Source organism: Bos grunniens, chromosome 16, assembly GCF_055505025.1.
Source record: "Bos grunniens cultivar Pamir isolate PY7600 chromosome 16, Bosgru_T2T1.0, whole genome shotgun sequence".
Classification (NCBI taxonomy): domain Eukaryota; kingdom Metazoa; phylum Chordata; class Mammalia; order Artiodactyla; family Bovidae; genus Bos; species Bos grunniens.
The window spans coordinates 20,290,780-20,318,539 of record NC_141180.1 but is presented as its reverse complement, the minus strand read 5'-3'; the positions used below and the strand labels follow the sequence as shown (position 1 = coordinate 20,318,539).

The 27,760-nt window shown below is 37.1% G+C and overlaps 1 protein-coding gene across 4 annotated transcripts in view; it reads left to right on the top strand.

Moving 5' to 3' along the window:
- Positions 1-27,760, top strand: part of AXDND1 (axonemal dynein light chain domain containing 1) — a 79,504-nt gene that overhangs the window by 18,900 nt on the left and 32,844 nt on the right. For 3 of the 4 annotated variants that reach the window (XM_086343583.1, XM_086343582.1, XM_086343585.1), the window contains 10 exons: positions 2,171-2,311; positions 2,999-3,103; positions 10,947-11,067; positions 15,612-15,713; positions 16,560-16,723; positions 18,241-18,316; positions 20,899-21,133; positions 23,059-23,260; positions 23,653-23,746; positions 27,282-27,478. In XM_086343583.1, the coding sequence (XP_086199709.1) occupies positions 2,171-2,311; positions 2,999-3,103; positions 10,947-11,067; positions 15,612-15,713; positions 16,560-16,723; positions 18,241-18,316; positions 20,899-21,133; positions 23,059-23,260; positions 23,653-23,746; positions 27,282-27,478 (1,437 nt within the window). Of the gene's footprint in view, positions 1-2,170; positions 2,312-2,998; positions 3,104-10,946; positions 11,068-15,611; positions 15,714-16,559; positions 16,724-18,240; positions 18,317-20,898; positions 21,134-23,058; positions 23,261-23,652; positions 23,747-27,281; positions 27,545-27,760 lie in introns of those variants that run through there. The other variant, XM_086343584.1, reaches the window with a different exon arrangement.

The following is a 27,760-nucleotide window of genomic DNA, read 5'->3' as shown; positions in this document are numbered from 1 at the left end:
TCTGCCATTAATATACTTTTCTTGCTTTATGGCTTATCTGTCCATCTAGCCATCCTGGTATTTATCCACCAATTTTGTGTACTTAAAAGTAAAAGGCAGACATCAGTGTATTTCCCTTAGATACTTCAGCATGTATATCATGAATCAGTTCATTATCTATTTGCCATTTTGTTTCTTCTGAGTCTCATTCATGATGGTTTAATTGCATAAGTGTTTTCCAATCTTTGCTTGCTTAATTTGGCTAATCTTAACCATGAAATCCTTAGGGTGTAAATGGTGGATGCTTCCTGAAGAGATGATTTGCATTTTTTCTCTTCTGGAATCCTAGCTTCCTCCTACTCCCAGGTTGCCTGCTTTGAAGAAAGCCCAAGGCTTGGTCTCTGGGACCCAACATTAGCACTTGTACTGGGCTACCTCTAATCTTGCGTTTTCCTAGTGAATAATTTTTACTGGTTACACTTCCCACTCCATTGTTAGCTTACTGTATTTAGTTTGTTGCTGTTGTGTTTTTTTGTTTTTCTATTTCTAGAGGCTTGTGTTTCTTTCTGCGAGTGAAGTAATACTTCAGAAAGTATGCTTTATCATGGATATAATTGTGTGTGTGTTTTGTAAATAATTAATTTATTTTAATTGGAGGATAATTACTTTACAATATTGTGGTGGCATCTGCCGTACATCAGCGTAAATCAGCCATAGGCACACATGTAACCCCTCCCTCCTGAACCCTCCTCCCCCTCCCTCCTCACCCCATCGCTCCAGGTTGTCTCAGAGCACGGCTTTGGGTTCCTTGTGTCATACATCAAACTCTCACTGGCTGTCTGTTTTACATATGGTAATGCATATGTTTCAGTGCTATTCTCTCAAATCGTCCCATCCTCTCCTCCTGCTGCTGCTAAGTCGCTTCAGTCGTGTCCGACTCTGTGCGACCCCATAGACCGCAGCCCACCAGGCTTCCCTGTCCCTGGGATTCTCCAGGCAAGAACACTGGAGTGGGTTGCCATTTCCTTCTCCAGCGCATGAAAGTGAAAAGTGAAAGTGAAGTCGCTCAGTTGTGCCCTACTCTTAGCGACCCCATGGACTGCAGCCCACCAGGCTCCTCCATCCATGGGATTTTCCAGGCAAGAGTACTGGAGTGGGGTGCCATTGCATTCTCTGCTCCTTCTCTTACTGTGTCCAAAAGTCTGTTCTTTATGTCTGCATCTCCTTTTCTGCCCTGCACGTAGGATTGTTGGTACTGTCTTTCAGATTCCATATGTATACGTTAATATATGATATTTGTCTTTCTCTTTCTAACTTACTTCATTCTGTATAATAGGCTCTAGGTTCATCCTGTAGTTGTGTTTTAATGGAAAAGCCCTTCAGAGTGTGTTGTTCCTATATCGCCATGAGGGAAAATCCTAAAGAAAGTGTTTTAAAAATTGATGCTTCCCAATGAATGAGCTGCACACTGAGCTGATGAACTCCCTGTCACTTTAAGTGTGTAAGCAAGGGGTAGATAATTCTTTTTGTCAGGGGGTGAGAGATTCAACTAAATGATTATTCCAACTCAAAGATATTATAATCCTGGGGTCTCAGTGTTTAGAATATAATACCTAGATCACTTAAAATAAATGAAGACTTCTCAGTTATGGTATTCATAGTTTATCATCTAGAATCATTTCCAAATATTTTGTTTGATGTTGTTCAGAAGCAAGAGGAATTACTTACTGTACTTAGGGATTTACAGTTGGTGTCCTTTAACATTTTGGTCAATTTGAGAAAAGTGGTTTTATTCATGAATTTAATTTATAAAAGTCCCACTGTATTCAAGATACTGTCAGATGTTGTAAATGAATAAATATGTAAGACATAATTTTTATCCTCATAGAGTTTCTAAATTAGAAGAAGAAATAAAAGAAGTCGTTATTTTGTTTCACATCTCAGACATTATGTTCCAAATAACTATGGCTCTGGTTAAAATTCTCCATAGTTCATTCACTCGGCATTCAAAATTCACTCAGGAGCATGGCAAGAATTCACAGCCTAGTTCTTTTTCTAGCTTGTTCTTCGCACATAGCTTTTATGAGTGTCTGTTCACTATTTCTTTCCTTAAAATTATTTTTCTATCTCACATATTTTCTGGCTCCTTTTCCTTTCTGCCTGATGTCTTGTTTTCCTTTTTCTCACGCAGAGAGCGGTACGTACAAATGCTTGACCAAATTGCCCGGCAGATGATTGACTTCTACAAAGACATGGTAACTCAGCGAGTGATGGACCAGCGCATTTTAGAAGAATTGTACAATTTTAAGAATGTTATTGAGGAACTGACCAGGTAACAGCTGTGCTTATCAAAGCTTTGTCTCTAAAGAGAGTGAAAGATACCCAGGGAAAGTAGAATGATTAAAGGACTCTCTTACTCTCATTTCAATTTTTGCAACAGAAAGGCCTAGATAGAGATGTAGAGACATGGGTTACATAGGTTAACACAAAACTAGGGCTCTGTGTGTATGTATTTGATAGGGAAAAGACTCTTGTTCTTCCTTCCAAAATAGAGGTGCTTATCTTAATCTGGTTTACAGAGCAGTGCCATGATTATGGATATTAAAGTTCAAATCCCGAAGAGAATAAGCAGTATGTATAATAGCTATCACATTTTGTGATCGGCTAACCTTGTGGCAAGATGTTAGTGGCAGGAGTGAAGACAATAGAATAGACATGCCAGAGGGTAGGATAGAGCAGCCTTAAGGCCTTGGCTGCCAGTGTCTGCCTTCATTCCATTCTAGAGAGCTCTCTCTAGAGAGCTCTGCCTCTTCTAGCCTGTCTGATTCCATGGCTAAACCTGGTTAGAGTTCACTTGAATGAACACTAGATTTCTTGCCTTGGTTTATAGGGTAGAAAAACTGGGAAGAGATATAGACATGATAACTGAGAAGATTCCTGAGTATAAATCTGATTTCCTAGGCAGAAACTTTTTCAAAATCTTCAGCTATGACTGTAAAATTGGCTCGCTCTATTTCAGGGAACTCTGTCTGGTTCGGGCACATGATATAAAATTAACAAAGGAAGCAGAGAAGGCCCACAGAGATTTGGCACAAGCTCTTTTAGATGCTGAAAAGAATGCCAGGTGAGTTACCAAATGTTAGCCATTATGTCATATTTGCTTCACGCCTTCTTTCAAGAAATAAAATTTTTTAGAAGAATTTGAAGGTTTTTAAAATTACGGCAGTTCCTGAAGGAGTTAATATACATAAAGCTCACTGTATATGTTAACTCTTTCACATACTGTTGTAATACACATCTTGTGTCTCCTTGTATGAAAGTTTTCCAGGGATGTAAAACCTAGAAGTGGAATTATGGGTCATGGCATATTCTAGCCTTGTCTTGCTCAGTTCAGTTCAGTTCAGTCGCTCAGTCGTGTCTGAGACTCTGCGACCCTGTGAATCGCAGCACACCAGGCCTCCCTGTCCATCACCAACTCCTGGAGTTCACCCAAATTCGTGTGCATTGAGTCGGTGATGCTATCCAGCCATCTCATCCTCTGTCGTCCCCTTCTCCTCCTGTCCCCAATCCCTCCCAGCATCAGGGTCTTTTCCAATGAGTCAACTCTTCGCATGAGGTGGCCAAAGTATTGGAGTTTCAGCTTTAGCATCAGTCCTTCCAAAGAACACCCAGGACTGATCTCCTTTAGGATGGACTGGTTGGATCTCCTTGCAGTCCAAGGGACTCTCAAGAGTCTTCTCCAACACCACAGTTCAAAAGCATCAATTCTTCGGTGCTCAGCTTTCTTCACAGTCCAACTCTCACATCCATACATGACCACTAGAAAAACCATAGCCTTGACTAGACGGACCTTTGTTGGCAAAGTAATGTCTCTGCTTTTGAATATGCTATCTAGGTTGGTCATAACTTTCCTTCCAAGGAGTAAGCGTCTTTTAATTTCATGGCTGCAGTCACCATCTGCAGTGATTTTGGAGCCCCCCAAAATAAAGTCTGCCACTGTTTCCACTGTTTCCCCATGAAGTGATGGGACCAGATCTGGCTAGATGTTACCAGATACTCCCCAAGGTAGTTGTACCAGTGTATCCTCTAATCAGTGTATGGGATTTCCCTTTTGCACATATCTTTCATAGTCTTATAAATATGAAAATGTATCCGGTTTTTGTTTGCATTTTCCAAGTTAGTAGTTAGTAATGTGCATCTAGTTCTCTTTTAGATGTTAGTGACTCTACTGAGGTCCTAATGTTGTTATTCTATTTCAGGGGCTTAGCTGACTTTTTCTGTAAAGGGCCAGATGGTGAGATACAGTTTCTAATACAACTCTGCCTTTGTAAATGTGTGCCATTGTAGCGCAAAAGCAGCCAAGGACAATACCAGAACATCACAGTGTTCCGATAAAATTTTATTTACTGACACTGAAATCTGAATTTATAACATTTCCATTTACTACAGAATATTATTCTATTGTTTTTTAACCACTGAAAACTGTTAAAAAGTAAATCAAATACATAAAAAAATTTTAAAGTAAAGTTCTTAACTCATGGGGTATACTAAAACAAGCGATGGGCCAGGTTTGACCCACAGGCTGTAGTTTTCTAACTTCTATTCTATTTCATTTTCTGTTAGAGTTCTGATTACTAGGAAGCTCTTGGGTATGTATCAAAAGATACATCTGATTGCATTTTAATTTCTTATTTAGTTGATTTAAAATACTATCATAGAAACAGTACATGTGCCTTTTAAGAAAATCAATAAATACAGACAATCAAACATAAATTTTAAAAAAATCACAATTTCACTCCCTATAGATTACTACTGTAAATACCTTAGTGTATATTCTTATGGATCTATTTTTCTATGTATATGTGCATATGTGCATTGTTTAAACCAAAATTGTATTGTACATACTATTAGCCTGTTTTTTCAGTCAATAATCCATACCTGTTTCAGCAAGTTTTTACCTCATATATTACCCAATTCTTTTTTTTTTTTAAACTTTATTTATTCGGCTGCACTGTGTGGCATGTGAGATCTTAGTTCCCTGAGCAGGGATTGAACCTGGGACTCCTGCATTTAAAGCATGAAGTCTTAACCCCCGGACCACCAGAAAAGTCCCCACCCAATTCTTATTTGAACGTTCTTAATTATTCCCGAAATTAATTTTACATTGGGTTGTCCAAACCAGTACCCAAGCTAGTACCACACATTGTATCTTATTCTCTGTGCCTTTTAATCCAGCATTATCTTTTGCTTTTTTTTTTAACATGTTAAAGAGTGACCGTATTTTCTAAATGTCAAGAAAAACACAAATTTATACAAAATATAAATTCAAAAATAACTTTCTGACTTGTAATCTGTTTTATCACTTGCTAGAATGAGGGGTACCTTGATCATCTTTTGTCCGCTGAATGTACTACTGTTTTCTGTAGCTGAGTCATCCTTGTTATCTTAGTAAATAACTACCTTATACTCTGTCTTTTATCCTCTGATCTCTGGTACTACCTCTCTATTCTCTTTCTGAGCTGATGACCTTGCTTTCTAAAATACAGAAGGAAATTGAAGAGAGAGCTCAGTTCTCTCTACATCTCCCCACCCCGCTACATCTGTGTTCATACATTCGTGCTTTCCTTCTCACTATGGATAAACTGTCTCCTTTCTAAGGTCAGTCTCTCCACTTGTGTCCTATTACATCCGCTCTTAAGTACTCTTGATATTTTCAGCAAATGTTCCCTCTTTCTCCTGTATCATTAATATTTCCCTCTACTTTATCAGTCACATCAGTATATAAATATGCCGTAATTGCTCTCATCTTAAAAACAATAATAACAAAAGAAAACCACCCTTCTCTAGACCCAAAAGCCATACATAAAAACTTCCAAGTCTCTGAGCATGACAAATCCCCTTCTAGCTGTGGCTTCATTTCTCTGTTCCCCTTACAACAGACTTCCTCAAAAGGTTGTCGTACTCCTTTTCTCCACTTTCTGTCCTCCCATTATCACTTGAACCCACTCCAGTCAGGCTTTCAACCACACCATTCCACCAAATTGCACTTGTCAGAGTCACCATTGACTTCTGTATTATTATATCCAAAGGCCCATTCTCGATTCTCATTTAGCTTGACTTACCAGCAGCATTTGTCATAACTGACCAGTTGCTTTTACTTAAAACAATGTATTTTAGTATATTATGCTGTCCTAGTTTACTCCTTTACTCTTGGCTCCTTCTTATTGATATCCCTTACAGGTTCCTTTCATCTCGCCAATGTCTATTTATTTATTTATTTAATTGAAGTATAGTTGATTTACAGTGTTGTGTTAGTTTCTGTTGCAGAGCAAAGTGATTCAGTTTTGTGTGTGTGTGTGTGTGTATCAGTTCAGTTCAGTTCAGTCACTCAGTCGTGTCTGACTCTTTGTGACCTCATGAACTGCAGCATGCCAGGCCTCCCTGTCCATCACCAGCTCCTGGAGTCCACCCAGACTCATGTCTATTGAGTCGGTGATGCCATCCAACAATCTCATCCTCTGTCGTCCCCTTCTCCTCCTGCCCTTAATCTTTCTCAGCATCAGGGTCTTTTCAAATGAGTCAGTTCTTCACATCAGGTGGCCAAAGTATTGGAGTTTCAGCTTCAACATCAGTCTTTCTGATGAACACCCAGGAATGATCTCCTTTAGGATGGACTGGTTGGATCTCCTTGCAGTCCAAGGGACTCTCAAGAGTCTTCTCCAACACCACGGTTCAAAAGCATCAATTCTTTGGCAGTCAGCTTTCTTTATAGTCCAACTCTCACATCCATACATGACTACTGGAAAAACCATAGCCTTGACTAGACGGACATTTGCTGGCAAAGTAATGTCTCTGCTTTTTAATATGCTGTCTAGGTTGGTCATTACTTTCCTTCCAAAGAGTAAGCGTCTTTTAATTTCATGGCTGCAGTCACCATCTGCAGTGATTTTGGAGCCCAGAAAAATAAAGTCTGACGCTGTTTCCACTGTTTTCCCCATCTATTTCCCATGAAGTGATGGGACCAGATGCCACGATCTTAGTTTTCTGAATGTTGAGCTTTAGGCCAACTTTTTCCCTCTCCTCTTTCACTTTCATCAAGAGGCTCTTTAGTTCTTCTTCACTTTCTGCCATAAGAGTGGTGTCATCTGCATATCTGAGGTTACTGATATTTCTCCTGGCAATCTTGATTCCAGCTCGTGCTTCCTCCAGCCCAGTGTTTCTCATGATGTACTCTGCATACAAGTTAAATAAGCAGGGTGACAATATACAACCTTGACGTACTCCTTTTCCTATTTGGAACCAGTCTGTTGTTCCATGTCCAGTTCTAACTGTTGCTTCCTGACCTGCATATAGGTTTCTCAAGAGGCAGGTCAGGTGGTCTGGTATTCCCATCTCTTGAAGAATTGTCCACAGTTTATTGTGATCCACACAGTCAAAGGCTTTGGCATAGTCAGTAAAGCAGAAATAGATGTGTTTTTTTGGAACTCTCTTGCTTTTTCCATGATCCATCGGATATTGGCAATTTGATCTCTGGTTCCTTTGCCTTTTCTAAAACCAGCTTTAACATCTGGAAGTTCATGGTTCATGTAGTGCTAAAGCCTGGCTTGGAGAATTTTGAGCATTACTTTACTAGCGTGTGAGATAAGTGCAATTGTGTGGTAGTTTGAGCATTCTTTGGCATTGCCTTTCTTTGGGATTGGAATGGAAACTGAGTTTTTCCAGTCCTGTGGCCACTGCTGAGTTTTCCAAATTTGCTGACATATTGAGTGCAGCACTTTGACAACATCATCTTTTAGGATTTGAAATAGCTCAACTGGGATTCTCTTGCCTCCACTAGCTTTGTGTGTGTGTGTGTGTGTGTGTGTGTGTGTGTGTACACACACACATATATATATATGTATAAGCTGGAGATAGAATATATATATAAATATACTTTTTCATATTCCTTTCCATTATGATTTATTATAGGATATTGAACATAGTTCCCGTTTAATACAGTAGGATCTTGTTTATCTGTTTTATATATAGGAGTTTGTATCTGCTAATCCCAAAGTCCCAGTTTATCCTTACTCTATTCCCTTTTCCCTTTGGTTAACCATAAGTTTGTTTTCTCTGCCTACATCTCACCAATTTCTAAGTGTTGGCATGCTCATTCTTGGATCTTTCTTCTTTCTATACTCATTTCCTAGGAGAATCTATTCAGTTTCCTGGCTTTAAATGCCACATCTATATACTCTCAGTTCACAAATTTCTATCTCCAGCTTCACCCATGTACACCAATTTTGATCTCTAGCTTCAGTCTTTTCTTTGAATCCCAGACATGTATTCAACAGACTTAACGTTTTTGCTTAGATACTTAACATTTCCAAACTGAAGTCCTGTTCTTCCCCCTCAAATCTGCTCTTCCCACATTCTCTTCCCCTTTCAGTTAATGGTAACTCCCTCCTCCTAGTTGCTCCAGCAAAAAGTCCTGGCATTATCCTTGATCCCTTTTTTCTCTCACATGTCTCCATTAGCAAATTCTGTCAGCTCTCCTTTCATTATATATACAGAATCGTCACTACTTTAACTACTACCATCTTCATGTCTTGCCTGGGGTATTACAATAAACTTCTAAATGGCCTTTTTACTTCTGGCTTTACACTCTGTGAGTCTATTCTCCACACACCAGCCAGTGTGATCTCTTAACACTTGACTCAAATGATGTTATTTCTCTGTTCAAAATTCTTCAGTACCTCCCTATCTTACAGTAAAAGACCATTTTAAAAAAATCACAGGACTCCTCCTACCAGAATTTCTCTGACTTCTACTTTGTTCTAAATCTGCTTGTCTTTGTGCTGTTCTTTAAACGCACTAGGGTGGCCTGCTTTAGGTCCTGGAGTCCTTCTCCCCCAGGCAGCTGTATGGTTTCTTCCCTCCTTCTTTTGAACCTTTGCTCAAATGTATTGTCAATACGGTCTTTCCTGATCCCTCTATTTAAAATTGTAATACACTTCATATTCTTAATCCCCTTTATCTGACTTATTTTTATCCACAGCACTATCACTACTTAATATAGTATGTTTTACTTTAATTTATTTATTAGCTCTTCTAAATAAACTTTATAAGGGCAAAGTTTATTTTTAGTTTTTGTTTAGTTTTGAATATTACTTGGGATATAGCAGGCACTAAACAGATATTTGTTGAATGAATTAAAAAAATAAACTAGACCTTCTTTTGTGCTAATGTCCATCATAAGAACAAAACATCTTCTAAAATCAAAGAGAAGGGGAAGAAAAGAGAGGAAAAAGGTCTCACTTTCTTTAAACATTGATGGTTCTGAAGTAGGATGGTTCATGTTTTGCATGTGATTAGAAATTACAGGTAATATTTTTATAATGATTATTTTGTTGAAAATTTGGAAAATACAGACACACATAAATAAGAAAATAAAGAACATTCACAATTCTTTTAGAGTTAACTACTATTACTATTTCATTATGTTTTTCTTTTTTCTATGTATTTTTTTTAAATCATAAAGCTGAATATAGACCATTATAATTTGGGTTTTCTTGTTTTATGTTTTACACAAACATTTTTCCTACAGTATTAAGTATTAATACTTTATTAAGTATTAATTATTAAGTCTTATGTTACTATATTATATATTATATAATATATATAATATATTATTAATTAATGCTAATTAAGTATTAAGTATTAATACAGTATTAAGAACATGATCTTTAATTAGCAACAGAGTATTTTCATCAGAGAGCTACATTCTGTATTTTATTTGGCCAGTCCATTGTTTTTGGACATTAAAGTTATTTCTGCATTTTTTCTTTGGCTGTTATAAACAAGGGTCATTAATTTTAGTGCATAGCTAGTGCATTAATTTTAGTGTGTAGCTGTTAAGCTTATAGCTTGTTGAATTTTTACATGTATATTCATCTGCATGTATGTGACATCTACGGTGATTAATTTTTTTGCAGTTTGAACAAGTCGAAGCCTCCGAATAGAAGGAGGCTTTAGGAGCTGATGTTAGTGGCTAATGGCTTTCAATGAAATCAGAAGAATTTTATGTCACTAGCTTTTTATTCTTTCGGAAAAGTTAGTGTCCTTGTTGTTGTTTAGTTGCTAAGTCACGTGCAACTCTTTTGAAGCCACATAAGCTGTATCCCACCAGGCTTCTCTGTCCATGGAATTTTCCAGGCAAGAATACTGGAGTGGGTTGCCATTTTCTTCTCCAGGGGATCTTCCCCACCTAGGGATAGAATCTGCGTCTCCTACATTGGCAGGCAGATTCTTCACCACTGAGCCACCAGGGAATAACTAATATTCTTTAGGAGGAAGTGTTTCAAAAGGTTTGTGAAAAGCTGCCAATCACTTTATAACTTCTGTGTTTGTATTTAATCTTGGAAGGGCTTTTAATTCAGTTAGAAGGAAAAGATATATTTTGGTAAACATGAAGAAAAAAGATTTAAGATAAAGGTACTTAATTAAACTTAAGCTTTTGATTGGTATAGAATTTCTTTAAATCTTATGCTAATTATATATAATTTAAAAATATAGCTCACAATTATTGGGCTTTGTGCCTTTGTATCTTCTTAGTAAAGAATTCTAAAAAGCTAAAAACAGTTATATTACTACTACATTTATTTAGAATTTTTTATTAAATATCTTGTTATTATACCACTGGAATACCATGGTGTGAAAATTCTAGAGAATAAAGAAGAATACGATGAAAAGTGTTTAGAGCAGAGAACAATATATTAATCTTTTTCCTTAAGACCTCTGTAAGATTTATACATAAAATGTGAATATTTTTTCTTCTATTTCCCTGTATATTAATGTTACTAACATATCCAGCAGTTATGCCATAATTACCTTATGATGAGTTTTAAAGGAACAGATTGCCTGCTTTAGAACAAAGTTATTTTTTTGAGATATGTATTTATGTATCTGTTTTTTAATTTTTCTTTTAGAATTGTAGAAGAATATCATGACTTATATACATTACAAAGAGAAAGGATGGAGAGTGATATTAAACAGTTAATGGCGGAAAGAGATATCTGGAGCTCAGCTACGTATGAATTATCTGTAAAGGTTGTTTCATCTGAAATCAACTTCCTTTTTGGCTAGATAAAGTTTCATTTTATAATTTTCAATAATCTAGACAAAAATTTTGTTTTATTTTAAAATTTTTATTGAAGTATACTTGATTTACAATGTTGTATTTAATTTCTGCCATACAGCAAAGTGACTCAGTTATACCTATATAGACATTCTTTATTCATCTTCTTGTCCATTATGGTTTATCACAGGATATTGAATAGAGCTCCCTATGCTATACAGTATAGGACATTATTGTTTATCTGTCCTATATATAATAGTTTGCATTTGCTAATTCCAAACTCCCAATCCTTCCCAGCCTGACTCTCTTTCTCCCTTGGCAACCACAAATCTTTTCTCTATATCTCTGAGTCTATTTTTGTTTTGTAGATATGTTTATTTGTGTTTATTTTAATTCCACATGTAAGTGATATCATGTTACTTGTCTTTGCTTCTGACTTCACTTAGTACTATAATTTCTGAAAGGGAAAGTGAAAGTCACTCAGTTGTAATTCTCCAGGCCAGAATACTGGAGTGGGTAGCTATTCCCTTCTCCAGGGAATCTTCCCAACCCAGGGATCGAACCCGGGTCTCTGCATTGCAGGCTGATTCTTTACCAGCTGAGCCACCAGGGAAACCCAAGAATACTGGAGTGTGTAGCCTATCTCTTTGCCAGAGGATCTTCCCAACCCAGGAATCAAACTGGGATCTCCTGCATTGCAGGCGAATTCTTTACCAGCTGAGCCACCAGGGAAACCCAAGAATACTGGAGTGTGTAGCCTATCTCTTTGCCAGAGGATCTTCCCAACCCAGGAATCAAACTGGGGTCTCCTGCATTGCAGGTGGATTCTTTACCAGCTGAGCTACCAGGGAAGCCCTTGATAATCTCTAGGTCCATCCGTGTTGCTGCAAATGGCATTATTTCATTCTTTTTAATGACTAAGTAATATTTCATTATGTGTGTGTGTGTATATATATATATATGTATACATACCACATCTTCATAAAAATTTTTGTTAATTTTTATTTTTAAAAAATTAATTTGTATTGGAATATAGTTAATTTGCAATGTTGTGTTAGTTCTGCTGTACAGCAAAGTGAATCAGTTATATGTATACCTATATCCACTTTTTAAAAAATTCTATTCCAATATAGGTCATTGCAAGTTATCTGTCTTATATGTATTAGTGTGTATATGTCAGTCTCAATTTATCCCTTCCATCCCCTCTTTCCTCCTTGGTAACCATATTTGTTTTCTACATCTGTGACTCTATTTCTATTTGTAGATTGGTTCTTTTGTACACTTTTTTTTTTTTAGATTCCACATATGAACCTCATGTGATACTTGTCTTTGTTTGACTTGCTTCACTTGGTATGACAATTTCTAGGTCCATTCATGTTGCTGCAAATGGCATTTCCTTCTTTTTAATGGCTGAGTAATATCCCAGTGTGTATATGTGTTTGTGTGTGTATTTGTGTATGTGTGTGTTTGTGTGTATGTGTGTGTGTGTTTGTGTGCATGTGTATGTGTGTGTTTGTGTGCATGTGTGTGTGTATGTGTGTTTGTGTGTGTACCACATCTTCTTTATCCATTCATCTATCATTGGACATTTAGGTTGTTTTCATGTAGACAAAATCTTTAGAAATGAAGATATATATTTAATTGATGAATAATGCAACTATTCTATTATAAACCTTGAAAAGGAAAAGTTGTATTTTTTTCTCTTGTTTCTTCTCTACTGGGTACCTGCCTATTGCCCAATTAAGGGCTCTTTTTCACCAGAACCTATGAGTATGAGCAGGTATTCTATTTCTGTTGTTTGTGAATGTGTTAAAACTTTCAACTTTAATTAGATATTAATAAACTAGCGAAAGTGGTTCTTTTTTTTTAATGATGTAACTGTATTACGATCACTGGATAAGTCACTTTGGTTCTATTATTTAATACTTTGGTACCCAAGATGACAACTGAATTGAAATATGGCAGCCTGTAGACGATGACAAGATGCTTTAGGAAAATATTATAGCAATGTCCCACAATACAGTATTCAGTGTTTCCTGGTTGATTGCCTAATGTCACATCTGGAAATTACAATATTAACAGAAAATTATGATGCTAAACACATTCAAAATGTTTTCCCACTTTCCTCTGGAATAGTCAGATCTCATCTCTGACATGAAAGTTCTATTTTGATGCAGAACTTTAAAAGAGACATTGATATGTCCAGAGAAACAATTCTGACAGTAGGTATATGATATAAGAAACAAACCTGTAAAAGAAACAGACTCACAGATAGAAATGAACTAGTGGTTACCAGTGAGGAGAGCGAAAGGGGGAGGGGCAAGGTAGGGGCAGGGAATTGAGGTATGAACTAATATGTATAGAAAAATAAGCCACAGTTCAGTTCAGTTCAGTCGCTCAGTCGTGTCCGACTCTTTGCAACCCCATGAATCGCAGCACGCCAGGCCTCCCTGTCCATCACCAACTCCAGGAGTTCACTCAGACTCACGTCCATCAAGTCGATGATGCCACCCAGCCATCTCATCCTTTGTCGACCCCTTCTCCTCCTGCCCCATGAGTCAGCTCTTTGAGTGAGGTGGCCAGAGTACTGGAGTTTCAGCTTTAGCATCGTTCTTTCCAAAGAACACTCAGGACCGATCTCCTTTAGAATGGACTGGTTGGAACCACAAGAATATATCATATAGCACAAAGAATATTGTCAATATTTTAGAATAACTACAAATGGAATATAACCTTTAAAAATTGTCAGTCACTATGTTGTACACTGAAACATGTAATATTATACATCAGTTCAGTTCAGTTGCTCAGTTGTGTCCGACTCTTTGCGACCCCATGGACTGCAGCACTCCAGGCCTCCCTGTCCATCACCAACTCCTGGAGTTTACTCACACTCGTGTCCATTGAGTCGGTGATGCCATCCAACCATTTCATCCTCTGTCGTCCCCTTCTCCTCCGGCCTTCAATCTTTCCCAGCATCAGGGTCTCAATTATATGTTAATTTAAAAGAAAAAAGAAACAAATCTGGGAACTAGTATGTTCAGTGGGAGAAAAAAAACAAGGGAGTTACCTCATCTAGAAGTATTTAAACAGTAGAGAACTAACTGACCACGGATAAGAGATTCCTATAGAAGAATACCTTGAACTAGTAGGGTTTTGTATTAGATCATCATGCTTGCTCCTTGGAAGAATAGGTATGACAAACCTAGACAGTGTATTAAAAAGCAGAGACATCACTTTGCCAACAAAGGCCCATCTAGTCAAAGCAATGGTTTTTCCAGTAGTCATGTATGAATGTGAGAGTTGGACCATAAAGAAGGTTGAGGGCCGAAGAATTGATGCTTTCGAACTGTGGTGCTGGAGAAGACTCTTAAAAGTCCCTTGGACTGCAAGGAGATCCAACCAGTCCATCCTAAAGGAAATCAACCCTGAATGTTCATTGAAGGACTGATGCTGAAAATGAAGCTCCAGTACTTTGGCCACCTGATGTGAAAAACTGACTCATTTGAAAAGACCCTGATGCTGGGAAAAACTGAGGGCAAAAGGAGAGCAGGGGGTGACAGAGGATGAGATGGTTGGATGGCATCACTGACTCAATGGACATGAGTTTGAGCAAACTCAGAAAGATAGTGATGGACAGGGAAGCCTGGTGTGCTGCAGTTCATGGGGTTGCAGAGTCGGACACAACTTAAGTGACTGAACAACAAGAACAATAGGAAATAACAGCTATAATGTCAACTCCCTGAAAATAAGGACTATGTCTCTTTTGTTCACCGTTATATACACAGTATCTTGAATAGTCAGTTATTCATTGAATGACTTTATAATTGATTTAGTATATCAGTGGTTCTCAAAGTGTGGTCCACAGACCCCGTTGTGAGGTCAAAAGGAGTTTCATTGTAACACTGTTGATATTTGCCTTTTTCACTCTCATTCTCGTGTGAATGTACAGTGGATTTTTCTTGAAGCTACATGGTATGGGATATTACAACAGATTGAATTCAAAAACAAATGAAAATACAGCCCTATTATATTAAGGAAACGTTAAGAGATTTGTAAAATGTGAAACTGTATGTTCTTTTCAAGTTTTTGTTTTAGAAAACATAGTTATTTTTCAGAAAAAACTTAAAAATATAGTGGGTTTATTAATGTTTATGTGAATTAACAAATGTATATTTTAAATAATTTCAGTTAATTTCCAAAGCAATAAATAGCAGTTTATATAATCCATGTAAATAAAAGCTCTTTGGTGTTCTCAGTAATTTTTAAAAGTGTAAAGGAGTTTTGAGATAAAATTGTTTGAGAGTCTCTGCTGTATACCATGTTCAATTTGGTTCCAGTTCAGTAGTTTAAGAAAACATGGATTTGTGATTCAAATTAGTTCATGATTTAAAAAAGAAGTTGTAATCGAATTAATGATTCAATGAAAAATTGATAATGTGAAATTGGTTTGGGTTTAATAAATTACAATGGTTTGTTAATGTTTTAGGTTCCTAATTTTAGTACTTTCTAAAAATAGGTAATTGAAAGAAATAAAGTCCTGTTGGCTAAAAGACTTTACCTCAATGAAAAAAGCTGGAATAATTATACTAAGCATTTCATCGTACTGCTATCATCTAAGGTAAAGCTCGATTCACTTGAGTCATGGAAAAAGAGACTTCACCTATTGAGGGTTGAAACTGCAAGAAGCCTTTGTTAGTTTATAGATTAAATTTTAAATATAGTTTATATTTGTGCTTTATTGGGGGCAGAATGAAAAACCTAAGGAAAAGTGAATAAAGGCTCTTCTTTTTATTTGTCTTCTGATTCAAGCAACTTCAGTAATTTATCTAAGTTAACACTGTAGATGTTACTTACAGAGTTATAGTGCTTAAACAAAAATTTAACTATGTTCATTGAAATAATCGGATTATTGATGTATTCTATGCAATCTGATGGGCAAATTCAGGGAGCACATTAGGTTGCAAAGAAAGGAAGTGACATTTAGTATGTTTCTAGAGTCAAATCATTTACACTAGTCAATTAGTTTAATTCTTACAACAATCCTGTGAGATATATATTAGGGTCTTTATTTTTTGAAAAAGAAAAATTAATCTGAAATTAAATAATATCCCCCAAGCCAATAAATGACTAGGATTTACATTTCGTTCTGTTTAACTTTGAAATTCCTGTTTTTTCGAATGTACTGCCCAGCCTGCCAAGTCCTGTGAGGAAACTGGGCTCATATTGCAAAGGAAAAAAATCTTGATTCTAATTTTTTTTTTTCACTGTGGAAAAATTCACCACCAAAGGGACTATATAATAGCATCACTGATATTTTGAAAGAGGAATATCTGTTCAATTTTTGGATCCATTTTCTATGAATGTCTCTAGTATTAACAGTATTAATAATGGCCTGGTGCATGCTAGTAAGTATTTGTTACATGGATAAACGAGTAAGTGGTTCAATTCCATGCATTTTATCTAGGACACTTCAGACCTTGCACTATTGCAGAAGTTGACACAGAAATGGAAAATTTTAGTGAATAAATTTCAACAGGAAGTGGAGCAAAATGAAGAGGCTACAAGGGAGAGATTGCAAAGCGTGAAGGACGGCCTTGTCAAATGGCAGCAGTTCTTCAGAAATAATTCGTGGGTCTTCAAGAATCTTGTTTTTCTGATTATATGACATCATGTTTGATAACTCAGTCCAGATCTTTCTCTCTATATATCTCATTTCTCTTTTACCCTGTAATTACTCTGACATTGATTTTAGTGGGGTAACCAGCTGGCCTTACAAGGGCACAATCCTTCTAGGAGCCTGAATGGTCTTACATCATATTGATCATACTGATCCCTGTACCAAACTGCTGTTGCTTCCATTGAAATCCAACTCTTTCTTTTCTTTACTCTCTTTTTAAAATGAAGTCAACATAATGTCTGTTGGCACACTTCATATGCGGATCCATCTGCAAATTCTGCAGCATAGTGCATGTGCAGAGAAGTGGAATCAATGACTGGCAGTTACTAGGAGGTTGGTTTTGATTGGATATCATACTTTGTAACAGAAATTTTACAATGGAAGAAGCTGCCTATAAAGTAGTGAAGTGGAGGCTGGTTGACTAAATCATAGCCAAGGTTAGTGGGAATCTATACTTTAAATGCAGGCTGCACTCGATGTTTTCTAAAGTTTTTTTTTTTTTTTTTTAACTTTAAGATGCTTTGTCTGTTGAGGAAACACATTTAGGTACTATTTCCATGTCAAACTGAGAAGAGTAGTTTCAGTTTTTCATATCCTCTAAGTACTCTTGCCTGGAAAATCCCTTGGACAGAGGAGCCTGGTGGGCTGCAGTCCATGGGGTCACTAAGAGTTGGACACAACTAAGTGACTTCACTTTCACTTTTCACTTTCATGCATTGGAGAAGGAAATGGCAACCCACTCCAGTGTTCTTGCCTGGAGAATCCCAGGGATGGGGGAGCCTGGTGGGCTGCCGTCTATGGGGTTGCACAGAGTCGACACGACTGAAGTGACTTAGCAGCAGCAGCAGCAAGAGGTGTTCCAGTTAGTAGATTGGGAAGTGGCAGCCGAAGCTGGTATATATCCAAGCTGGTTGCTGCTGCCATTGCTCAACTCCTCCTGCTTGTTGACTCTCAGCTGGGAGAGGAGACCAGTGGCAATGGCTTTCTTCTCCTTTCTCCTCAGGAACAACTTTGATAGCTTTCTTCTTGTGGGGCTTCAAAAGATACTAAAGGAAACACTTTTTTATTTTTTAACCAGAAGTTGGGGCTCCTAGCCTAAATGTTGAGTCTTAATTATTCTTTAGGCTTCCTTTCTCTGTATATATTGCTTTGGCCGCTGTGTTCAGCAGGAATTATTCCTATGATGACCTAATTTTGGACGTTGAGGACCCAGAGGCTACCCTTCTAATACTGTCATGGCTTCTGACCCTGTAACTTGCTTCCTCAGGTCTGATTATGATCTGAATTTATATTGTATTTGTCAATTTAAAAATGAATGCCTGTGAGGGAGAGGCTGAACCTGGAAGGCATTTGGGAAAATCATTAGGGAGAAGTATATTATTAATTGTTATATTATGTGTGGATTCATGATTTTCTTTGTTTATATCTTGTCCTGAGACCACACTCTTGCTCTTTTTCCTTCTTTCAGTGAAAAAGACATTTTATCCCCCCATAAACAAAAGACACTTGAATCAATCGTTCCAGACTTCAAGCAGTGGCTAACGGTAAGACTTTCTAGTAAACAACTTGGTAATCAAAATGCTGTTTGCAAACTTGTCACTCCTTACCTACAACTGAATCATATCTCATCCTTTAAAAATGCCGTACTAGGTTTTATGAATGACAAGGAAAACATTAAAACTCCAGAGGCTTTAAAAGTACTCTTAAATATTCTGTTCTCAGTTCTGTTTTTTAGATTTTTGGGTCAAATAAAATTAGGTTGTCAGTAAAAAGATTAGGAAAAGATACTTGGGTGGCAATTAAGGTAGTTCTGATTCTCTCATCTAATTGTCAGACATAAACAACATCCGTGCCTCTCATGTGCTTGGCTTTTGTCTTAAGGACACATTGGACTTTCAAAATTAATAACATCTTTTTACAAATTGTGGTAAAATATACATAACATAAACTTCCCATTTACATCATTTTTATGTACAGGTCAGTAGCCTTAAGTACATTCCCTTTGCTGTGCAACCATGACCGCCATCCATGTCCAGAACTTTTTCATCTTCCTGAACTGAAATTCTTCCTGGTAAACAGTAACTTCCCATTTCCTCCTCCCTCCAGCCCCTGGCAACCGCCATTCTACTTTGTCTTTATAAATTGACTACTCTAGGCACCTCATATAAATGAAATCATGTAGAATTAATCCTTTTGTGACTGACTTATTCTCTTCAGCATACTACCCACAAGGTTTATCCACATTGCAGCATTTATCAGAATTTGCTGCTTTCTTAAGGTTGAATAATATTCCATTGTATGTATAGAACACACTTTGTTTATTAATAATGTCTTTTTAAAGTAACATTTTCAAACTTTGAAAATAGGTTTCATTTTGCTAGTCAAATTGCTATCCTGTTACAGTAGTCTGGTAAGGGAAATATAATATTCAGTTCAGTTCAGTCACTCAGTTGTGTCCGACCCTTTGCCACCCCATGAATCACAGCATGCCAGGCCTCCCTGTCCATCACCAACTCCCGAAGTCTACCCAAACCCATGTCCATTGAGTTGGTGATGCCATCCATCCATCTCATCCTCTGTCGTCCCCTTCTCCTCCTGCCCTCAATCTTTCCCAGCATCAGGGTCTTTTCAAATGAATCAGCTCTTCACATCAGGTAGCCAAAGAATTCCTCCAAATGTTAACATCAAACTCATGACCTAATGAAATCTCATCCAATCCCAAGAAACCATTTTCTTTTCTTTTGGAATGATTTGAGCAGAATTGAAAATGTTTGTTGTCATACATACAGTATAGTTAGTTTAGCGACTTTTTTTTTTTTTTGCTGACAAAACAAGAGATTTTATTGGGAAAGGGCACCCGGGTGGAGAGCAGTAGGGTAAGGGAACCCAGGAGAACAGCTCTGCCACTTGGCTCGCAGTCTCCAGTTTTATGATGTTGGGGTTAATTTCTGGATTGTCTTTAGCCAATCATTCTGACTCAGAGTCCTTCCTGGAGGTGCACTCCTTGTTCAGCCAAGATGGATGCAAGAGAAAAGGATTCTGGGAGGTGGTCAGACATGTGGTGTCTCCTTTTGACCTTTCCTGAACTCTTCCTGTTAGTGATGGCTTATTAGTTCCATGTTCCTTACCAGGACCTCCTGTTGTAAAGCAACTCATGCAGATGGTTACTATGGTGCCTGGCCAGGGTGGGCAGTTTTAGTCAGTGTGCTTCCCCTAACAGAAGGAACCTAGATATTCCTGGGAAATTTGACTTTCGCCTGCTACTTCATAAGTGAGAGGTCAGCAAGTTGGTACAAATAATTAGACCAGCGACTTACATTTTTTAAATGTTCATCTGTTTGACATTGCATGGATAAAATTGAAAAAATCATGCTTCTTTTTTTTAGTAGGAATAGTAGTAATTTTCATTCATTAACTTGTCAGGCTGAAGGTGCTTTCCATATGTTATTATACTTTTTCTTCATTGTATCCACCTGAGGCAGGTTCTGTAATCCCCCATCTTCCAGATGTGGAAATTGAAGATTAGAAGTGTTAAGTAACTTGCCTTAGTTACCTATAAATGATAAATGGCCGAGTCTGTCTCTTAATTGCTCTGCTACAATGCTTTCCAATACTGGTTGCTAATAAGTGTGGGTGATTTGTTTACACTATCTGAGTCTTGGAATAATGGCAAACTTTATATATAAATTGTAACTTATTTTTTCCACAAATACTTATTGATATTTCAGGTATATCACTTGTACTTCGGGTTAAACAAACGAAAACTTATACATTCTAGGAACTTTCCCAGTATAGTGGGGATCATATAAACAGAAATATTACATCCTTATCAAAGCAAATAGTGATTAAACATGCTCAGCTCTCTGAGGCTTAATTGCCTCTCACTAATATTTTTACCTACATAGGATTGAATATAATTATTTCATCCTGGTAAACTATGGGTTATCTTATAGAGTATCAAAATTAAATTCATTTTAATTTTGATAATAGAATGTATGTCATATGAGGAAATGATATGACAAATAAGATATATAACTCCAGAATATTTGGGAGTCACCTGAGTAGACTTTGATGAAGTCATTAGTGAATAATGTACTAATTTCCTCATCCCCCTTTCACTCTCCAGATGTTGACTGAAGACAGAGACAGATTTTCTGGGGATCTTCTAGTGTCAAAATACGATTCTCTCAAGATTATTAAACGGTTACAGGAAAACTGGACAGATATTGGGCTTGGGATATTTGGTCGCCATAAAAGTATGGAGGGAAATATACCACCAGAGCAGAAGCTCATGGAGGAAATTTTGAAAAATATAGCAAGACTCTACAAAGAATTTGAAATAAGAATAAATGGGGATAATGGTAAGGAAAAAACCAATGGTAATGATAATTAGATGGCTTGAAAGTATAAAGCATTTTAATACTAATTATTAGTTTCAATACAATTAATATTGAAAATCAAAATAATACATTTAGTTTTAAAAATCAAGCAAAATAAAGCACTAAGTATCACTTTATTGAGACATAATTCATTACAATGCATCTATTTAAATATATCATTTGATGAGTTTAATGTGGCTCAGATGGTAAAGCATCTACCTGCAATGCAGGAGACCAGGTTTGCTCCCTGGATTGGGAAGATCCCCTGGAGAAGGAAATGGCAACCAACTCCAGTACTCTGGCCTGGAAAAATCCTGTGGACAGAGAAGCCTGGTAGGCTACAGTCCATGGGGTTGCAAAGAGTTTCACTTTCAGTGTATTCATAAACATGTGCAACGAGGTAGTAAATGGTTTAAAATAAATGAAGTCATTTATTAACAAGTCATTTTGAAAACTCCTAAAAGATTACTGATGAAGGCAGTGAAAATATTTTCATCAAGGACAAGAAAAAGTTGGTTTTTTTAAAAATTATTTCTCTTTATATATCTTTGAAATGGGAGTATTTTCATTTCTTATTTTGCAAATGAGTTTAGACAAAGGTAATCCCAGGGACAGAGGAGCCTGGTTGGCTACAATCCATGGGGTTACAAGAGTCAGACACGACTTAGAGACTAAACCACCACCACCACCATTTGTTTGGAAAGGGTATTCTGCCGTGATGTCACAGTGAATCAATCAAAGATTAGGATCTAGACTTGCTTCTTATTCAGACCAAAACTCGGAGAAGGCAATGGCAACCCACTCCAGTACTCTTGCCTGGAAAATCCCAGGGATGGCAGAGCCTGGTGCGCTGCTTTCTTTGGGGTCTCACAAAGTTGGACACGACTGAAGTGACTTAGCAGCAGCAGCAGCAGACCAAAACTATATGTAAACCTGAACAATGGATGAGGAGCCTGGTAGGCTGCAGTCCATTGGGTTGCGAAGAGTCGGACACGACTGAGCAACTTCACTTTCACTTTTCACTTTCATGCATTGGAGAAGGAAATGGCAACCCACTCCAGTGTTCTTGCCTGGAGAATCCCAGGGATGGCAGAGCCTGGTGGGCTGCTGTCTTTGGGGTCTCACAGAGTTGGACACGACTGAAGTGACTTAGCAGCAGCAGCAGCAGGCCAAAACTATATGTAAACCTGAACAAAGAGCTAAAAAATGACTCAAGAACTATTATCTGTTCTTGTTTCTGTTTTAACTATCCTGTAATCATGAAGAAGCTGTTTTTCATCATTGTCTTCTTAACAGGATAACTCAGTAAATTAATGCCTTTAACAGAAACTGTAGTTCATGGTTTCTGTGTTTAATGCATTTCATTGTCCACCAAGAAGATAAGACAAAGTAAAAACTATCATCAATAAAAATAGTCCATCAGTTAGAAAAGCACTGATTAGATAGTTTTTATTCACTAAATATTTGTTTAGGAGCTACTCTTTGCAAGATTCTCTGCTAGGCAAGCTGTAGAGTAATAAGAAACTAAAAGAAGACATGCCCCTACCCATTGTGCTGCTAAGTCACTTCAGTCGTGTCCGACTCTGTGCGACCCCATAGACGGCAGCCCACCAGGCTCCCCCGTCCCTGGGATTCTCCAGGCAAGAACACTGGAGTGGGTTGCCATTTCCTTCTCCAACGCATGAAAGTGAAAAGTGAAAGTGAAGTCACTCAGTCGTGTCTGACCCTCAGCGACCCCATGGACTGCAGCCTTCCAGGCTCCTCCATCCATGGGATTTTCCAGGCAAAAGTACTGGAGTAGGGTGCCATTGCCTTTTCCGCCCTACCCATTAGGATCTCATAATTTATTATTGAAATAGTAGACTTACAACTACTTCCGAAAGTTAATGATTTTCTCACTTTTCCAGGTACCTCTAAAATTCTCCCAACTTTGATTAGTTCTTTTGAATTCTGTTCTTTCAAGTTGGAAAGCCTCCTGGAGTTTCCTGACCTGCTTCTTGAAGAATGGGAGGGACTTAATGAAAAAATTAATGAGATGAAGTCTCAGTTGGATTCATCGTTATACATTATTGGCACTGTTCCGCAGTACATAGATATGGATTCTGGCCTGTAAGTTCTCATAGCTATCTGCTGGGGAGAAAGGAGTCCCCATTTCTCAGTACTTAGCCTCAATAATGGGTATTTGGGATCAAATGAGAAACCTTGACATCCTGTTCCTCCCAGGAAGAAAGCCATCTGACTGGGGGCTGGAGGGTGAGAGAATGTAAGGTCTACATTATTCACGACTGGCTAATGTGAGGTGAGGTTAGGAAGGTTGTCAGTGAGTAGCCTTTCTACCAAATATCTCAGGGCTTTGATTCACCTTCCTCTGAGTTCTCAAACAATTATCCACGCCAAAGTTTACTAGGCCCAGCCAAATGAAATTCTTTCTTTTATCTCATATTTACTTTTATACTCTTAAGTAAGTCACTTACCTTTATTTTACTTGCTTTTCCCTTCAGGGAACTACAAACACATATATTTAACATGATTCAACAGTGGCTTTTGAAGATAGGCGGTGAGATTAACAATGGTAACATGGAACTTCAGCGCCAAGTATGTACTTGCAGGAATTTATTAGATTGTTTTTTGCCTTGGCTGCGAGTTTTCTTCCAGGGAAAAACCAAGTCATGGCTAATTGAAGTAGGAGATTGGGAGGGCAAAATGGGAACTTACATAATTACTCAAATGATTTTCAGTGGATTTTTAAATGAGGTATGTTACTGCGTTTGGAATGAAGTTTCAGCAATGATCAAAAGTTTTTGAGATCCAGTTATTATCTTTACTCTTTACTCAGTATACTGAAAAAAATTTTCCCTCAATAGTGTTAATCATTTTAAGGATTTATGTTGGTGCCCTTGACTAGCTGAAGGGCTGACAGAAATGTGTTTCTAGAAAGAAAGACAAAATGCTACAATACAATTGGTTTATAGTTATTAGAATAGGGACTTGCCCTGCCATTCTGAGGAACTGAACCTGTGGACTTCTTAACTATCACAACATGAAGTAGTAATTTCCAATGGATGTCTTAGTTTATTATATTTACTCCCACTTCCTAGTCTTAATTATAATCTAAATTTACACAGGAGACTCTTATTATAAGTAAGTATAATATGCAAATATTTGATGTTACAAAATTGATAAAATGAATTTAGCTAATTTTAATATTGCTTAAATTAGGAATTTGAAAGGCAGAGATCAGTGTGTTATATGGGAATGCTACTTATGAAGCATTATATCAGCCTGTGAGCATGTTGTAAATATAGAAACACCAAGAGTTGAGGAGCAAATATGTTAAGACTGGAAATATGGATACAGGGGATCACCAGACCCGTGAGAAATTTCTGATTTAGAACACAACCAGAAGTAAGAAGAAAAAGGGTAGGAGAGTGCCTGTCACATAGTGAGACTCAATAAATATTTCTTTGAAGTAAGAAAGGACATTCCAACATTGCTAATGTTTTATGGTGTTGCTACATTAACACCTTCTTTGATGAGATACTCAGTTTACTATTGGGGATTATCTCTGGGGAATCATAGTCTCAATTTTTAATATTATGGAATTCAGTTTTTATAATATAGGATTATTTAGAAAGTACCTTTATATACTTCTCCATACATCTCCATTTTGATGCTATAAGATTATAATGTAGTTAAACTGAATATAAAACTTGCAAGATTATATATTTCTCAAGAAATTGTATATATCCATATTAATCTATATTAATTGGTATAAGTATTTAAAAATGGAAAATTTTTATCTTTATTTCATTCACCATTCATTTTTCTTTCTGATCCACTTTCTTCCAGATATTTTTTGTTTGTTTTTTTCTTTATATCTTTACTTCATCTAATCTGTGCTGCTTGGCAGTAAAACCAATCTTCAAAGATTTTTTACTGTGTATCTCTATCAGCAAAAAATCATTGAACAATTCATTTCTAACTTACATGTGAGACTTACTCTATTGACTTTTTTTCTACATTGTAAAATATATATGACTAGTCAGAAGAGATGAGATGAATAATATTTCAAAATTATTTTTAGTAATGATTTTTAAAAAAACTGATGTGATCAAACAGGCTTCATAATTTTTTTTATAAGCACAGGTTAATGCTTAGTGACAAAGCCATCTGAAGGTCTGCTTCTAAGTTCAGTTTACTTTGTTACTTTTTTTTTAAAGGACTGTCATTGCTAAAATAATAGCTTGCAAAGAAGCGATCCAAATTGAAGAAATTCATTATAGTAAAATTTTCCATCTGCCATAATGTCAGTCAGTTGTTTTTATAAACATGAGACAATGCAGCATTTCTTTTTTTAAACAAAAGATTGGCAATCAATTGAAACACTTTATTTGTAAGATTTTAAAACAATTAGAAACTTATTTCCAGATTTTCAAGTATATGAATTTGAGAGTTTTAATAAGTGATCCATATATCATTTTCAGCAACAAAATCAAACCAAGATGGAAATCCTTCCAACTGTCCATTTTCAAAATGACTGCTCTATAGCATAAATTTATTTTGTGTGGGTGCAGTTAAATCACTTCACTTGTGTCTGATTCTTTGTGATGCTGTGGATCATAGCCCACCAGGCTCCTCTGTCCATGGGATTCTCCAGGCAAGAATACTGGAGTGGGTTGCCATGCCCTCCTGCAGGGGATCTTCCTGACCTAGGGATTGAACCCTCATCTCCTACACTGGCAGGCAGGTTCTTTACCACTAGTGCCACCTGGGAAGCCCAAATTTCTTTCACTCATTGTTAACATCAATTTTATATATTAAAAATAATTTTGGCCGTGCCATGAGGCATGGGGAATTTTAGTTCCCCAACCAGGGATCAAACCTGTGCCCCTTGCTTTGAAAGAATAGAGTCTCAACCACTGGACCAGGGAAATCCCAACATCAATTATATTTTGAAGGGTTGAATTGTGATTTTTTTTTTTTAATATCAGCTAGGAGATGGCTGTTTTGCCACTTGTCATCCCTGAAAAGATCAGTAAATTTGAAACAAGCGTGCCTTTTTATAAAACACTTCATCTTAAAATTTCTCCTAAGAATTTGGTATCTGAATCACAATAAATCTGGTTTATTATAAAAATCATTTTCACTCTCCGTCTAATTAAAGAGAATGATTCCGTATCTTTGTGAAAGTAAAAGATATTCTTCTGTGTTTAATTTATTCTAATTTTAAATTCATCCGTGAAGTATTGCATGACCTTGTTTCTGTCATTTAGTCTCTTTAATATAGGTTTGAAATGAAGATAACAAATATGACTGTTTATTTCATAAGCATGCTTTAAGGACTTATTAATATTTTATGTAAGCAAAAATGACAGTATCATTCAGGCCATTGATGTATGAAAGAAAAGTTTAGAGAATTAATTCTCTAAGAAGAATTAGTGTAGTTGAGAAGCAACAGGGTTTTTGTGGGGAAAATATCTTTGACTTGTGAAAGGTAGTAGTCATTTTAACTCTTTCTCAGGAAGAGTTGCCCTTCCCCTAACTCTGCTGCTACTGCTGCTGCTGCTAAGTCACTTCAGTTGTGTCCGACTCTGTGCGACCCCATAGACGGCAGCCCACCAGGCCCCGCCGTCCCTGGGATTCTCCAAGCAAGAACACTGGAGTGGCTTGCCATTTCCTCCTCCAATGCATGAAAGTGAAAAGTGAAAGTGAAGTCGCTCAGTCGTGTCCGACTCTTAGCGACCCCATGGACTGCAGCCTAGCAGGCTCCTCCGTCCATGGGATTTTCCAGGCAAGAGTACTGGAGTGGGGTGCCCCCTAACTCTGGTCCTCACTAAATCCCCTGATGGGCTTGATTTGATTGAAGGGTTGGATTGAGTAGATTAGATTCATTAGTTTGGTTTGACTGATTTAATTTGTATCAGCTCCTCACTAAAGCCTATGGTCCTCAATAAGGCCTGACACTGTTCCTCACAAAGACCTGACTCTGATCTAAGGATTTAATCGATTGGATTGATGTGATAATTGATTTGTTACAAAACAGTTCTATTTTAAACTTTATATGGTTTTTGCTGTTTTATTTATTTTAAGTGGGTCATTTATATTATAATCTTTTTTTTTTTTTTAACAGATGGATGAATTGCATATACCCATGATCCAGTGGATGGTAAATTTGCTGATTTTAATGATACCTGACTTTCCTGATCCAGATATTCTCATAAGTCTGGAGAATAGTGCTGAAAAACGTGACCTCGGAATTGCCAAGTTAGAGCTAGATGCAATGGCCCTGGCAAAAAAGTTGTCCCAATATTCCAGCTATTTGAGCAGGTGAAACTATCTGGTTATTGTATTATTTCTGTTGAAAATTAAACATGGCATAAAGCAGAGGAAAAACACTGTAAATCAACTATACTCCAATAAAAATTGAAAAAAAAAAAAGCAGAGGAGAGAAGGGCAGTTAGTAGTAGCAATAAGGGATTGTTTTAAAACCCTGAAAGAAATACTAGGTCAGTTTTTAAGCTAGCTTCAACACTGTCCTGTTGGAATGTGAAATTTTGGTGTTTCCTTAATTACTTTAGAATTCCTTTGAAAACAGTGTTAGCATAAGCA